The sequence below is a fragment of the Cladophialophora bantiana genome (assembly GCF_000835475.1).
Source record: "Cladophialophora bantiana CBS 173.52 unplaced genomic scaffold supercont1.13, whole genome shotgun sequence".
Lineage (NCBI taxonomy): Eukaryota > Fungi > Ascomycota > Eurotiomycetes > Chaetothyriales > Herpotrichiellaceae > Cladophialophora > Cladophialophora bantiana.
Window position 1 is genome coordinate 122,701 of NW_015971587.1, and position 12,659 is coordinate 135,359.

A 12,659-nucleotide genomic window follows, 5' to 3' on the forward strand; every position below is an offset into this window, starting at 1 on the left:
TGAGTCAAGGCTTTGACCATCCCAGTACGGTTTTTTCAATCCGAGAAGCGGTATGCTTTACGTAGACATTAAATCGCACATGAGATGGACAGGTTTTGGTCTTCTTGTCCTGCCACAGGCACTGAAGAGGGGGGTTTACCGAGGACCCTACGGGCAAATCGTGTTCTTATGTGTGATGATACCTGTCACTTAGTCTGGACGGTTAAGGTCCGACTGCGCAGGTCTTATCGCGTGCCACATACATGAAGTTTGCTGCTTACCCTTATTTTGAGCAACAATAGATCTTGTGTGAGTAATAGGTACGTGGTAGCGAGAGTAGTAAGTAACAGTGGGTCTTTGAGATGGGGCTGTAGGAATAGCACCAGCCGGGTGATCCAAAGCTTGGGGGGAGGGAAGGCTGCCCGGGCCGCAGGCCGTTTCTCCAAAACTTTGGCATGGGAACTGCCTCCTTCCGCCGTCCAACACTTGCCTCATTCAGACGCAGCCGAGATACGAATTACATCTCTCTTCTCCAGGTATGATCAAGGTAGGCAACCATCGACTCAGCACAGCCTTGGCATGCAGTCTAGGCAGCTTCTGGTCACCCTCCCCTCCTCCAGAAGCACTGTGAATTATCTGGTGAGTCGAAGCAAAGAATGCTTCTGCAAAGATAAGTACCATCGGCAACACCAGCTATCTCTCCCTCCCCGCCCTCCCCCATATCATCACCGAATGGTGTGCATTGGTACCGTTGATTGTGCACCTTGCCAGCGCGCACGATGGGTTCCAAGTGATGGGTGACGCGTGCCTTCGGGGAAAGATCTGCCTAGATCTCATGCCCAAGCTGGGCCAGCTCAAGGACGTCGCGAAACTGCTGTCGCTCGGATCGGCCGTCCTCGACCAGACCAGCGGAGCAGGTGGCGCCGGGTCGACGACCGTGTGGGATGTGTCTTGGGGCAGCGTATTCCAGTGCGCCAACGGTGCCCCCCAGGGAGCTGCTCACCGCGCACGCCTTCAGCGGGAAGACCGAAATCGTCGACGTCGAGACTACCGCACCAGAACAGGCCGGCAAGGGGACACCCGCGCAAGCAAAACTAGGAGGAAAGTCTTCGACCAACATGCCTATGCCCAAGAACGGCGCCTTCTGCCGTCCACAGGAGTAAATATACAGCCACTAAGCTCGAGCGTCGACGACCTCTCCAATGCTTGATTATCAACCTAAACTCGGGTCGCTGAGTATTACTCCAAACGCGAGCCAGATACAGCGACGACAGGGCAATCCGACCTCTCAAGCAGATGCATCATCACTGGACTCCCACAAGCCCCTAAGCTTGAAGTCGATGAATCTGCTCTCCTCGATTCTCGGGCCACCCCCAGTCCTAACCTGATGGACATCAAATGGGTGGATCAGAACGCTCTTTGGGCGTCGGAGACGGCCCGTTGCATAATCCAATCTTGCGCTGCGGCTTCGTCTGCAAAAGCAAACCCTTCACAGAGTTTGACAAATACTGTACGGATGACTGCCGTTCAAGCTTAAAGCGCAACAAATTCCATCTCTTTGGAGTTCTTGGTCATCCGATCGAGAAAATCAGCCACGAGCTTGGTCTGCGGCGCCCGTGGGCAACACTCTTGTACATTCCGTACGGAACAAAAAATTGATAACCGGAACGCCAGTGTCTCTGACGTACTGCTGCATTCTCTTCACTGAAATCTGACTTTGACCGAGACATATAGAGCAATACAGCGACCTTCTTTTCGCTCCTATCCTTTTAGGAGCCCTCGATGCATGAGGAAACGTTCGACGGTAAAGTTTAGGTTGTAAGTTGTATTGGGGGCAAGACCAATTGAGGCAAGCCATGGTAAGAGGCACAACGGGCAGAGTCCTGGAGCAAGTCTTTGAGCTCAAGCACACCCTTCGTGCAGTTCTCTGTTTGCGCGGATCAATTCGTCGATGCGACTGGCAGGGGAGGCGACATCTGCGGATGGTTGCACTGTGACTTCTAGGTCATGAATACTCATCTTTAGTGGGACACTGCATTCGCGCCTCATTGTGGGCGCGTTCTTTTAATATAGCAAGCAGAGAAGTGGAGACGTTGCATCTCACAGTTGCGGGACACACGGGGCATTTGGAGCGATGTCCCAAGCAGCGCTTCAGCTCGAGAGTCGGAGGACTAAAGTTATTGGCCCATAACAACGTAAATGTTTCAAACAAAGCCCGCAGCTAGTCCAAAGACTTGGGGAACCGCGAGTCACCGCCTTTGCATGGACCCCGCCGAATGTGCAGAAGAAGATAGTTGACTTGCCGGATTTCGAGTCATGTCGCTAGCCCTTAGCTATAACCAAATGGGTTGCGGAACGAACCGTTCCCAGTCACGACGCGACTTATCTGGACCGTGATATGTGTCCAATGATGAGGTGAGCGAACGCTGTTGTTTATGAGTCTGGCGGGTTGCGTATTCTCTGATCTATCCTTGCGGCGAAATCTGCAAAAATGGGACTCAATCCGCAGCTTTTGTATCTCTCGACCAATTCTGCTGACTTCTCAGGGCCATGCCCGTTTGTTGCTGGATCGCCATTCGTCGCATTTGGCAGATCTTTCACGCCCTCGACCAGAGCCCCGAAGCCAGTATCGATGGGGACCGAGCCGAGAAAGGGAACATTGGCCTCGCTCGCCATGATCTGGCCTCCGCCTTTGCTAAAAACATTGCTTATCTCGCCACAGCAAGGGCACATGTATCCTGCCATGTTTTCGATGACACCAAGCACTGTTATTTGAGTCTTGACGCAGAAATTCAACTCTTTGCGCACATCAGCTGTCGCGATGGCTTGTGGAGTCGTGACAACTACTGCCCCGGAGAGCTTTGGTCTGCCATCAATCTCGAGCGCCAAGCCATTGCCATTGGAAGCCGTCACGGGCTGGACATCGGCAGCAAGTTTATGTAGTTCCTCCACGATAGCAATGTGCTCGTCACTTGTGCCGGGTGGAGTATCAATGAGAAGGTAGTCTGTGTTCGGTGGCCACAGGACATCTGACACGAACTGTCTTATCATTGCAGTCTTCTTCGGTCCACGCCAGATCACAGCCGAAGAGCGGGAAGGAAGGAGGAATGCTAGGGACAAGGCATGCAGAGAGCCTCTTTTGTGGGTGTCATTGTCTGTAGCTTCTCTTGCATCGTGTACCTCGACCGGCAGCCAACCGCCAGGGGCCTGGGTCACTTTCTTGTCTTCTAGATTGAGGAGGCGAGGGATACTGGGCCCGGTAAGATCAATATCAAGGATTCCGACATTGTGACCTTGCTGCGTGAGGGACAGGGCGAGTTGGAGAGTGACACTGGATTTTCCGACACCGCCCTTGCCAGACAGGATGAGCACGACATGCTTAATGTTCTCGAGACCCATGGCTGACGTCGAAGTGAAGAGATGACTGTCAAAACATCATGCTCGAGGTCAGGGCAGGGAGGGACAGGGAATTGAAAAATAAAACGCGATTGACGCAGTTGGTGCAGTGCACGATGCGACAAAGGATTGTTAAGCAGGCGGAGATTGCCGGGTGGCGGCGTTGTTAAGTTCAGCCTTGGTGGGCGCGATTGGGCGGTCGGTCCAGCCTGACGAGCTGCCAGTTTGGGAACCTCGGAGAGCCTCGGGGAGCCTGGGAGCCTAGTGGCCCTAGGCCTAGGGGCCCAAGCCGCCAGCGTGCAAACATGGCGGGGGTGGCGTTAAGCGGTCCAGGCACCAGAAAATGGGCATTGGAGGGCTTCAACGTTTTATTTCCGCAGCTTCATGGGTGAGATGGAGGATGCTCAGAATGCAGACGATCCCGATTCCATCAACAATGATGACTTATATCATGTGATTTCTCTTCAGAGACGGCTAGATATATCTCCGTCATTGGGCATGACTTGCTTTGTACTACTAGTAGTAGAGTTCGTCAAGCCATTTGCACTTTAAGTTTGATAGAGCACGTGCTTGCACCAAGGACGAGGCAGGACGAGGCAAGGAGTAATAGTTGTAGCTCATGCAGCTTGCCCAGACGCATTCATTGTCTCTCAGCGAATTCCTCGCCTTGAGTAACCATGTGTACTCTGTTTCAACCACTCATATTGGCTCTTCTGAGAGTTCCAGCTGGTGCCAGCGCTGATGTGAGTGAGTGCAGCTGTGGTGCCCCTCGTTCTTCGCCCCTCCATCCTCCCTCCCCCCTCCCCCTAGTCTACCGGCCTAGCGCTAATCAGGATTTTCACAGCGCCCGGGGCCTTTCGTCATCGGTGCCGAGGCGGCGGGGTCCCTGGGCTCCTCACTGGCCACTGGGCTTCATCTCCGCGCCGGAAATTTCCATCTGGCGGTGTCTGCAGTGTCCACTCACGCACTCACTCATCAGCGCCGTCACGCACACACACACACAAAGCTGCTGCTTCTTTTTCTGGTGCGAACATCAACAGCCAACACACAAATTCGCCTCTTCTTGATCCTCCACCACGCCCTCTTCCATTCATCTCCTCTGAAAGCCCGGATTTTTACATTGCTGGACTCACCATTCTCATCTGCCCGTGTCAATTGATCAGTCGTCTCAGTCGCAGTCGCAGTCACACTATCTATTGAGCGGTCAGAAAATTTCCACTGAGGCATTTTTATCCCACAGCCCGCCCACCATTTTCACCACCACAAACGCAGCTCTGGCGAACTTGACCAGTTCAGCGGATCACTCGATGCTCAGGCTGTGACGGCCGTCTTTTCCGCCAGCGAATTCTAGTAGCATCTCTATGAGCCGCAAGGATTTGCTTCGCTTCCTATCCAAGCCAGCAAAGTGCGTCTCACTTCTGCCCCCATGGACCAACATTGTGCTAACTCGACAAGCAGGCCCCGATAACACCTGCTACTTGCGGGATCAGAACGAAAACCTCACATTTATTGCCCTTTCGAACAGAGCCTCTTGAAGGAACACCCATCTCTCGCGGTACTTGACGTGTATCAAAGTTTGACCAGAAAGAGTCTCCAAACACTGCCCACAATTCCGTTCGTGCAGGAAATCTTCTTCCTCCTCTCCTCCACCAGGCCTCCATAACGACCCCTCAGAAGGGATTTCAGACCGCATCACACACTGCTGCTGGCAAAAGCCAGCCTCCAATTCTCCCACCGCATAGTGGGCCTTCTCTTCTCAGGCGGACACCGCATTGTTCGTCTGGGTGGCAGATAGTGCTTCACTGAATCGTCAGATCAGTGTTCTTTCACCTTCTTGCCCACAACACTTCACAGTTACCAACAACCGAGAGGACTTTGTCCGCACCTTCAACAAGGATATGGTACACATTGGGATCCCCAAGAATTACACAACTTCACCGTCGAGTTTTAGTCACACTCCATCAGTGACTATCAATCGTGAAGTTGCGCTAGATCTTGACTCGAGCAATGCTTTCGAAGGCAAGTCATTCTTGTTCGCCGTTATTGGCCTAAAACTGACAACTTTCAAGGTCCCGAGAAACTTTTAGAAGTATGGTTCAGTCCCTCGCCAGACGCCCTCCATGGGTGCTCGGAGCCCACCGGACTCAAGGCGGTACCGGCGGAAGTCTGGAAGACAATGCTTGATCTGGTCAATTGCAAAGTGTTATCCATTGTCGAATCCGAAGATGTTGATGCTTATCTGCTCTCTGAGTCGAGCATGTTTGTCTTCCCCCACAAACTTATCCTAAAGACTTGTGGTACAACCACCTTGCTTTGCGGTCTGCCACGTATTCTCGAGATCGCGGTCCTCTTTGGGGGCTTTCCGCGTGCGACTGCTCCACCATCTAACGGCATTGCCGTTGCAGCCGCTCCATACCGCGTCTTCTACAGTCGCAAGAACTACTTATTCCCTGACCGCCAACGTGGACCACATCGCAGCTGGCGCGATGAAGTGTACACTCTTGATAAACTCTTTATCGGGGGAAGCGCGTACATGATCGGCAAGATGAACGGCGAGCATTGGTATCTGTACCTAACTGAGCCTTACACCATGTTGACGCCACCAGCAAGCCCACAGAGCATGGGTAGTCCAGGAACCGAGACCAAAGTATTGGATTTACCCTCGCCGCTGGTGGTCGACCGTGGCTCGAAGGTGCGCGAAGGTGAAGATGAAACTCTCGAGATCCTCATGACTGATTTGGACGAGGAGAATGCTCGTCAATTCTACCTCGACCATGCGAGTGCGGTCGCAGAAGATCAGTGGAGAGGATCTCAAAGAGGGCGAGACGATTACGTCGATGTCTTCAGCAATGCCTCGTCGGACGACAGCGACGTTTCCATCAAAGAAGAGGCCTTTCCTTCTGAACTCACCACCGAAGGACATGCCCTTGGGACTGTGGTGTCCGAGTCGTGCGGCCTGTCCAATGTCTATCCGGCAGACAAGTATCCAGATGCTCGAGTCGATGCGTATCTTTTTACTCCATGCGGATTTTCGGCCAATGGCGTTATACCGGCTCCTAACGGACAGAAAGGAACCCATTACTTCACTGTTCATGTGACTCCAGAACCAATCTGCTCTTATGCATCATTCGAGACTAATGTCCCTTGCGGCCAGAAGGGTCGTGAGACCGCTGACATCATTCAGCATGTCGTGGACATCTTCAAGCCTGGCCGATTTACTGTCACTCTTTTCGAAGCTACCTCTGCTCTCGAGGAAAAGGCCTATGCTGACCATGACGAGCTGGCTCAAATTAGGATCTTGGAGCGACAGGCTGCTCGTCGCAATACTAAGATGGATGCCATCAAAGGGTACCGTCGCGTCGATCGTATCGTTCACGACCTCGACGGGTACGACTTGGTCTTCCGATACTATGAGCGCCATGACTGGAAAGGTGGCGCCCCGCGAATTGGGGAGTAAGGATTGTGGTCGCGCTGTGGACGATGATCACGGGGCGCACACTTGCTTATTGTCATCAGAAGCAAGGAGCTGCTAGGAGGGAGGCTGACGTGCCCAAAAGTACACCAATGCTCTAATAGTTATGACGGCTTTTATGATTTCCATGCATTACTTCCACTCCTTTGAATCCAGTATTAGCTAACAACAGGCCTCAATTGAAATACGGCATTTGTCCAATTCTTCGGTATTTGTCTCACTTTCATTTCGATCAGAAACCACGCCTCTCTATGGGCACTTAGTTTTCTATACAGTAAAAGACCGAGGTCTTGTCGTTGTCAGGAGTTTAAAGATTGAAGAATCGTTAGATTATTCTAACGACGTGGATTTTGTCTCTAAATGCAGTGGTTTAGGAGGCTCAGGCATATCTCCTCTTTTAAAGTCATCGTGCATTCAGACGATGCTGATTGTGGGGACGCGGACCATGCAATCAGTATGCTTCCAACATTGCTGCGGGACTCGAATAAGCCGCTTGCGGCGCTCACAATGCTAGTTATCGCATATCTGCCTAGGATTGATGGAGCACAAGCCCACGCGCCAATACTCGTCCTCTTGACCAGTAGCCTCGAGCACCAATGCCGTGTAGCAAAACATGTTGCGCCTTGAATATCCTCCGTTACCGAGAATGAGACACCGAACCTCCTTGTACCCAGGTGAGCCAGGATCGCTGTGCAGGTCTGGGAAGTACGGTTCCCAGACATAGACATGGCTAGGAGCGTGGCTGTTGTGTAGGACGTCGGCGAGGTCTCCTCGAGCCAAGTCTTCGACTAGCTTTGCCTCTGCTCCATGGTGACCTCCTGCACCTGGGCTTCGGTGCGGAAGGACTCGCTGATCAACGCCTCGCGTAGCTCGTCCGGATTGTCGCTGAAGGATCTCAACATCCATACGAGAATGGGCTGCTGACGGAGTACCAGCTCCAAGTAGTCGCGATGAAGCCAGCTGGCCTGTTACGCGATGGATTTCTGACGTGCCAGATGAGTGAGGGGACAATATCTTTCTTCCAGATCCCCATCAAGCAGGTGTCGTTAAACAACTTGCCATTTTGTCCTCAATACCGGCCGATGTGACGATCTTATCCCTCTCGTATGTGAAGCCTTTTGCCAAGTATTCTTCGACGAGCACCTTCCTCCGGCGGCACTAGACTTTTACCCTATCGGCTGGAGAGAGCTCGACTGCCCCGCCACCACTATCAGGGTCAACATGCCGGAAAACGTAGTTCTTCTGCGTCTGGCGGTCTGCGTAGTAGAAGCCGAACTGACTCGAGCGTGCGGTTGCAGGCTGCGTTTCAGACGTGGTGCCTTCCAGGCGCTCCAAAGGAGTTCGGAGCACTTCACTTCGACGACTCGGCGAGACATAGGAGCCTCTTGAAATGCCCGTCCAAGGGTGTACAGTGAGCTGCTGTTGGGGTTTCTCGTCGTTATTCATTGGTTTCGTAGTGCAAACATTGGGTGGACGTCGACCACGGCAAAGGTCAGAGTCGTATTCTCATATATCGAAGCCATTTTTGGAGCTTCCTCGTCCTAATCCCCTCCTTTGCCCAGGACTATACACTGGCACAATGGTGAGCTGGGGCATTTGCCTATCGAGAAGCGCATAGACTTACCAGATAGTCAACCCAGAGATACCGGATCCCCAGCCTCTTCGCTGCGAGAACTGCGTCTTGAATCTGTTTCTGAAACAATCGATACCGGGATACCCTTGTGAAACAGCAGAATGGTTTCTGCACATAGCACCACGGGATCCTTTCCCCAGCGATAGCTCAGAGCACAAAATGCAGCCCGCCTGTTGGAGCTTTCGACGACCTTGACCAATCGGCTCGGCCTGTCTGCAAGACTCACGTCCACGACCTACCCTCCTCAGCAGTGGCGGCCACAATACACAGACATAGGGCGGCTGCAACAGTGCCGATAACATTGCAGGCATTGAGACAGTCAGTACGTAATATACGCGATCACTGTCTCTGCGTGGTTTGATTTAACAATGAAGCCGAAACTGCACCTACATCCTAGAAGAAACCTAAAATATGACTGAAGTCACATATTCTCGTCGTCATCCGGGGGGGATAACTCACCAACCAGATGAGGATTTTATCTTCATAAAGGATCACATCGCGTAGTCTGACTTGTAGCCTGAGTTGTCTAGCGCGCTGTACGGCGTCTTCGAAGTCCTTTAGCGTCACACCACGCATGTATGAGTTCCAGTGATTCCGCGATTCCATCACTAATTGAGAGGGATATGGGCAAGGCACCCGTCTTCGTTACTCCTTGGCATCGGTACGGGATCTTCGAACCCTCTCATCCGGCTCGCGACACAGAAGGTCGAAATTGTCCCATTATCCCGCCTCGCAGGCCAGGTCGATGGCGGATTTGTTATCTTTCGACAAGATGTTGATATCGGCGCGGTGCTCCAGTAGAACCGAGACGATTTCCTTTGTGCCGTGGGACGCCGCGTGACGAAGAGCTGTCCCCGGATAGCCGTACCTGTTGTACAGAGAGTGAGAGTGGATCTATCTGCTTGATTGTGTCCTGCCTGCCTACTTCAGAGAGACCCTGGCTATCTATATACTATTTTCACTGTAGCAACAAGCCGTCCGCTGAATAGATCTGGACCTGGTCAGATCTGTCCAGTCCTCGTTATCGACCGACGGTGGCACCGAGGCTGTTATAGAGAGGCCTCGGTTGAAGCATTGGTGGATTGGTTGGTTTGCCACAGTGGCGTTCCGCTGTCAACAGTACCCATTAATTCCACATCCACACCACTGGACGCTTTGAGATGGCGCCTTACGTCGTCGCTATTACCGTGAAGGAAGACTTTCAGTAAGGTGCCAGCTGAGCAATACTGGCTCGACGTTGAGCTACCCAGCAGCGACATCGTACCGTGACGGGAAGGTTGACTAGCAATTTGGATGGTTTGGCGTGAAGAAAACGACCGAGAGAGTGTGACTTGTAAGACCCGAGTTGAACGAGCCGACTGAAGAAAACTAGAACACGAGATATGGCGACGCTCGACATTGTAAGCACAGATGTTTGTCGTCCAGGGGCTGTACCGAGTCATAGGGGATTCTCAGGATACAGCCTAACGAGGAACAAGGCTGAGATTTGGGTATTGCCAGCCTTTGCAGGCAGCCAATAAATCAGTACTCTATAATATTGTACTAGCCTGATTAGGCTCAGTGTACTTGGTCTTGGCACTTCTGCGACCTGTCACGTATATAAAACTTCTTGCTACCTCCAATAGCCCTTTTCAATGCACCAACTTTTTCACGACCCCAGTGGGTTCCATACGTCCAACTTCCATTTTCTCGGACAACCTGAGTCTGTCCATACTAGAATGGCAGGAGTTTGAGTAGTCGTTGTCATTAGAGTTAAAGAAACAAAGAACGCAATGATCTCACTAGCTGCACCGGCGACAAAGAATCACAGAGGACGAATGCATGGCCATGAACCTTCCCATTGGCTAACCTCAATGGGTAAGAACGCAGAAACATAGAAAATCAGAGACTCGGGAGTTGCGAGCATTTTGAACAACCGAGCAAGCCATGAAAAATGAAGATCAGAAAATGCGCAAGCCTCTTGCCCCGTATATGCAGCGAACGCTCTAGGAAACGCCGAATCGACCGCGCTCGGATCAGCCCAGGTGTCCGGTTGTCCAAATCAAATCAAATCACATCATCCTCCCCTAATACCTTTTCCCTCGATTTCCCATCCTCCTCAACTAGCTGCTGTCTAGCATAAGGAGGACGGATTCATCACAGCTGCTACTGTTCCAAGTGAGCGTCAGTGTCAAGGTCTTTAATAAGTTTCGAGGCATACCTAAAATCCAACTCCCCATCAGCCCTTTGGCCGATTCGATGAGGAGGGGAATTTGTCAGGTCTCCGTGGGTCGCCACCTGACCCATCTACCTTGGAGCGTGAGCATTGTTGCCATATCCCAAGCGAATGAATGCAGTGATGTATACTGACTCCTGTCTGATCTTTTCAAGCCCTTGCCCAATCAGAGCTGTTGACAAGTTTGCAAGATAGCCGCTGTGGCAAACCAACTGAGACGCTAGCTGTCACACCAATTGCGGCACTTACCTCAACACCGTTTTTCTCACTGACCTGCGACAGCATGGCAATAGAATAGGAGGTTTCAGGAATAGCCTTCATATTACAGGCCAAAGTGTATATAAACAGGCAGAATCTCTCTGAACAGGCAGAGGGGCAAGACACAATCAAGCAGATAGATCCACTCTCAGTCTGTGTATAACAGCTGGCTTATTTATCGGCAACTACTATCGTATGTCAATAGTTGCGAGGAGCATCTCGATGACTCCATCTAGCCCACGACATATACCAAGGCACTCTTCATTTTCGGAGACTTCTGCGATCGGTTCGGCCTACACAATCAGGCATTCGCTGATTTAAGAAAGGACTCAATCCAGCGGCACAACTATCCGCACTATCAAGTTTTGAATGCCGTGACGGCATTTTGACAGCCATGCTCAATAAAGACTAGTTGCACAAGGCATTGGCCAAGTTCCAAACTCTCCATGCCGAAATAGTCACTCATCTAGGTGTGCGATATGAATTAATGAACTGGATAGCTAATAGTCTCGGTATGAAACTCGGTTCGTGGGATCAGGCTTTAAAGTGGTACGAAACATCACTCTCTCAAGTGAGGGAGAAATTTGGCGAAGGAGATGAGAGAACTCTCGCTACTTTGAATAACATTGCGGTGATTTACAAAGAACAGAAAGAGTATGAAAAGGCGCTCGACGTCTTCCAAGACGTATTTAAGGAAAAAGGAGACAGCTCTGGGAGAGGAAGACCCCCCCACTCTTGAAATAGTCATGAATATTGGCATCTTTCACGCGCACCGTCGGCGATATAATGAGGCGCTTCATTTACTGCAACGAGCTCTCCATGGAAGGGAGAAACAACTGGAAAAAGACAACCCGAAAACCCTCCGGGTAAATGGTAATATCGTCAGCCTGTATCTCAGAAACGGCTAGCTTGAAGAGGCTATCAAGCTACATGAGGAGTCCTATAATTGTGATGAAAAAGCTTATGGGGCTATGCATCATGATACATTAACTACGGCCCTGGTTAGGGGAGGACTACTGCCAAAAATGGCTGTATGCTGAATCGCTCCGGTGTTATGATAAGGATTTGGATGGTAAGCGAAGACTGTTTGGAGAGAGAAACGCAAAGACTCTGGAGACTGTCGCAAGCATGGCTGGAGTTTTCTAGCTCCAAGGTCGATTCTGTCGGGCAATGATTTGGTAATGTAACAAGGCAAAGTGGCTGTGCTGTGCTGGGCTAGTAGAGTGGCAGCAGGGGGAGAGTTGTCTAGTCACCTGTCAAACCAAAATGGGCTGGTAGGGGAAGTGCGGAACGGTTTACAGTCCTGGCAGAGTGCCATTCTTTACAGTTTGAGCAAAAAATCATGAATTCTACGGCCTTTTGGTGCTGTCTACCTAGTTCCTGGGTGTTTTGTCAGTCCTGTCCTCCTCCTCGATGCCGCCGCGTGCTAGGCGTGCGTTGTCCTAGCCGCCGCCTCTTTAGGTGTTGGCGGTGGTGTTGTCTTGTGAGCGCCAACCAGAAACGCATTCTCGATTCCCGACCTACTGGACAGGCCGCTGTGCGTTGTTGCACGTGCACGCCGAACCCTGAAGCGCTCTGTTACATTATGACGAATATGTTATGCCGCTGGTGTCTGATATTCTCAAGGGATAAAACATTCAAGGTTGTCACTTCTAGCTATCCTCGCGGAGCTATCAGCGACGCAACATGGTATTCAACTATCTACG

General features: G+C 51.5%; 4 protein-coding genes across 4 annotated transcripts; 2 read left to right on the forward strand and 2 right to left on the reverse strand.

Annotated features, from left to right (window-relative positions):
• Positions 1-814: 814 nt before the first annotated feature.
• On the forward strand, positions 815-1,142 carry Z519_08409 (uncharacterized protein; the record flags this gene model as incomplete). The annotated part of the gene is made up of 2 exons (XM_016766137.1): positions 815-948; positions 971-1,142. 2 exons carry the CDS (start codon positions 815-817, stop codon positions 1,140-1,142), a joined length of 306 nt encoding a protein of 101 aa, XP_016617295.1.
• A 1,270-nt stretch (positions 1,143-2,412) lies between these two features.
• Positions 2,413-3,378, reverse strand: Z519_08410 (uncharacterized protein; the record flags this gene model as incomplete). The annotated part of the gene is made up of 1 exon (XM_016766138.1): positions 2,413-3,378. One exon carries the CDS (start codon positions 3,376-3,378, stop codon positions 2,413-2,415), a length of 966 nt encoding a protein of 321 aa, XP_016617296.1.
• Positions 3,379-5,551: 2,173 nt separating this feature from the next.
• Z519_08411 (S-adenosylmethionine decarboxylase proenzyme) lies at positions 5,552-6,832 on the forward strand (the record flags this gene model as incomplete). Its single annotated transcript, XM_016766139.1, has 1 exon — positions 5,552-6,832. The coding sequence occupies one exon, from the start codon at positions 5,552-5,554 to the stop codon at positions 6,830-6,832; it is 1,281 nt and encodes a 426-aa protein (XP_016617297.1).
• Positions 6,833-7,357: 525 nt separating this feature from the next.
• Positions 7,358-7,753, reverse strand: Z519_08412 (uncharacterized protein; the record flags this gene model as incomplete). The annotated part of the gene is made up of 1 exon (XM_016766140.1): positions 7,358-7,753. The coding sequence occupies one exon, from the start codon at positions 7,751-7,753 to the stop codon at positions 7,358-7,360; it is 396 nt and encodes a 131-aa protein (XP_016617298.1).
• Positions 7,754-12,659: the final 4,906 nt, after the last annotated feature.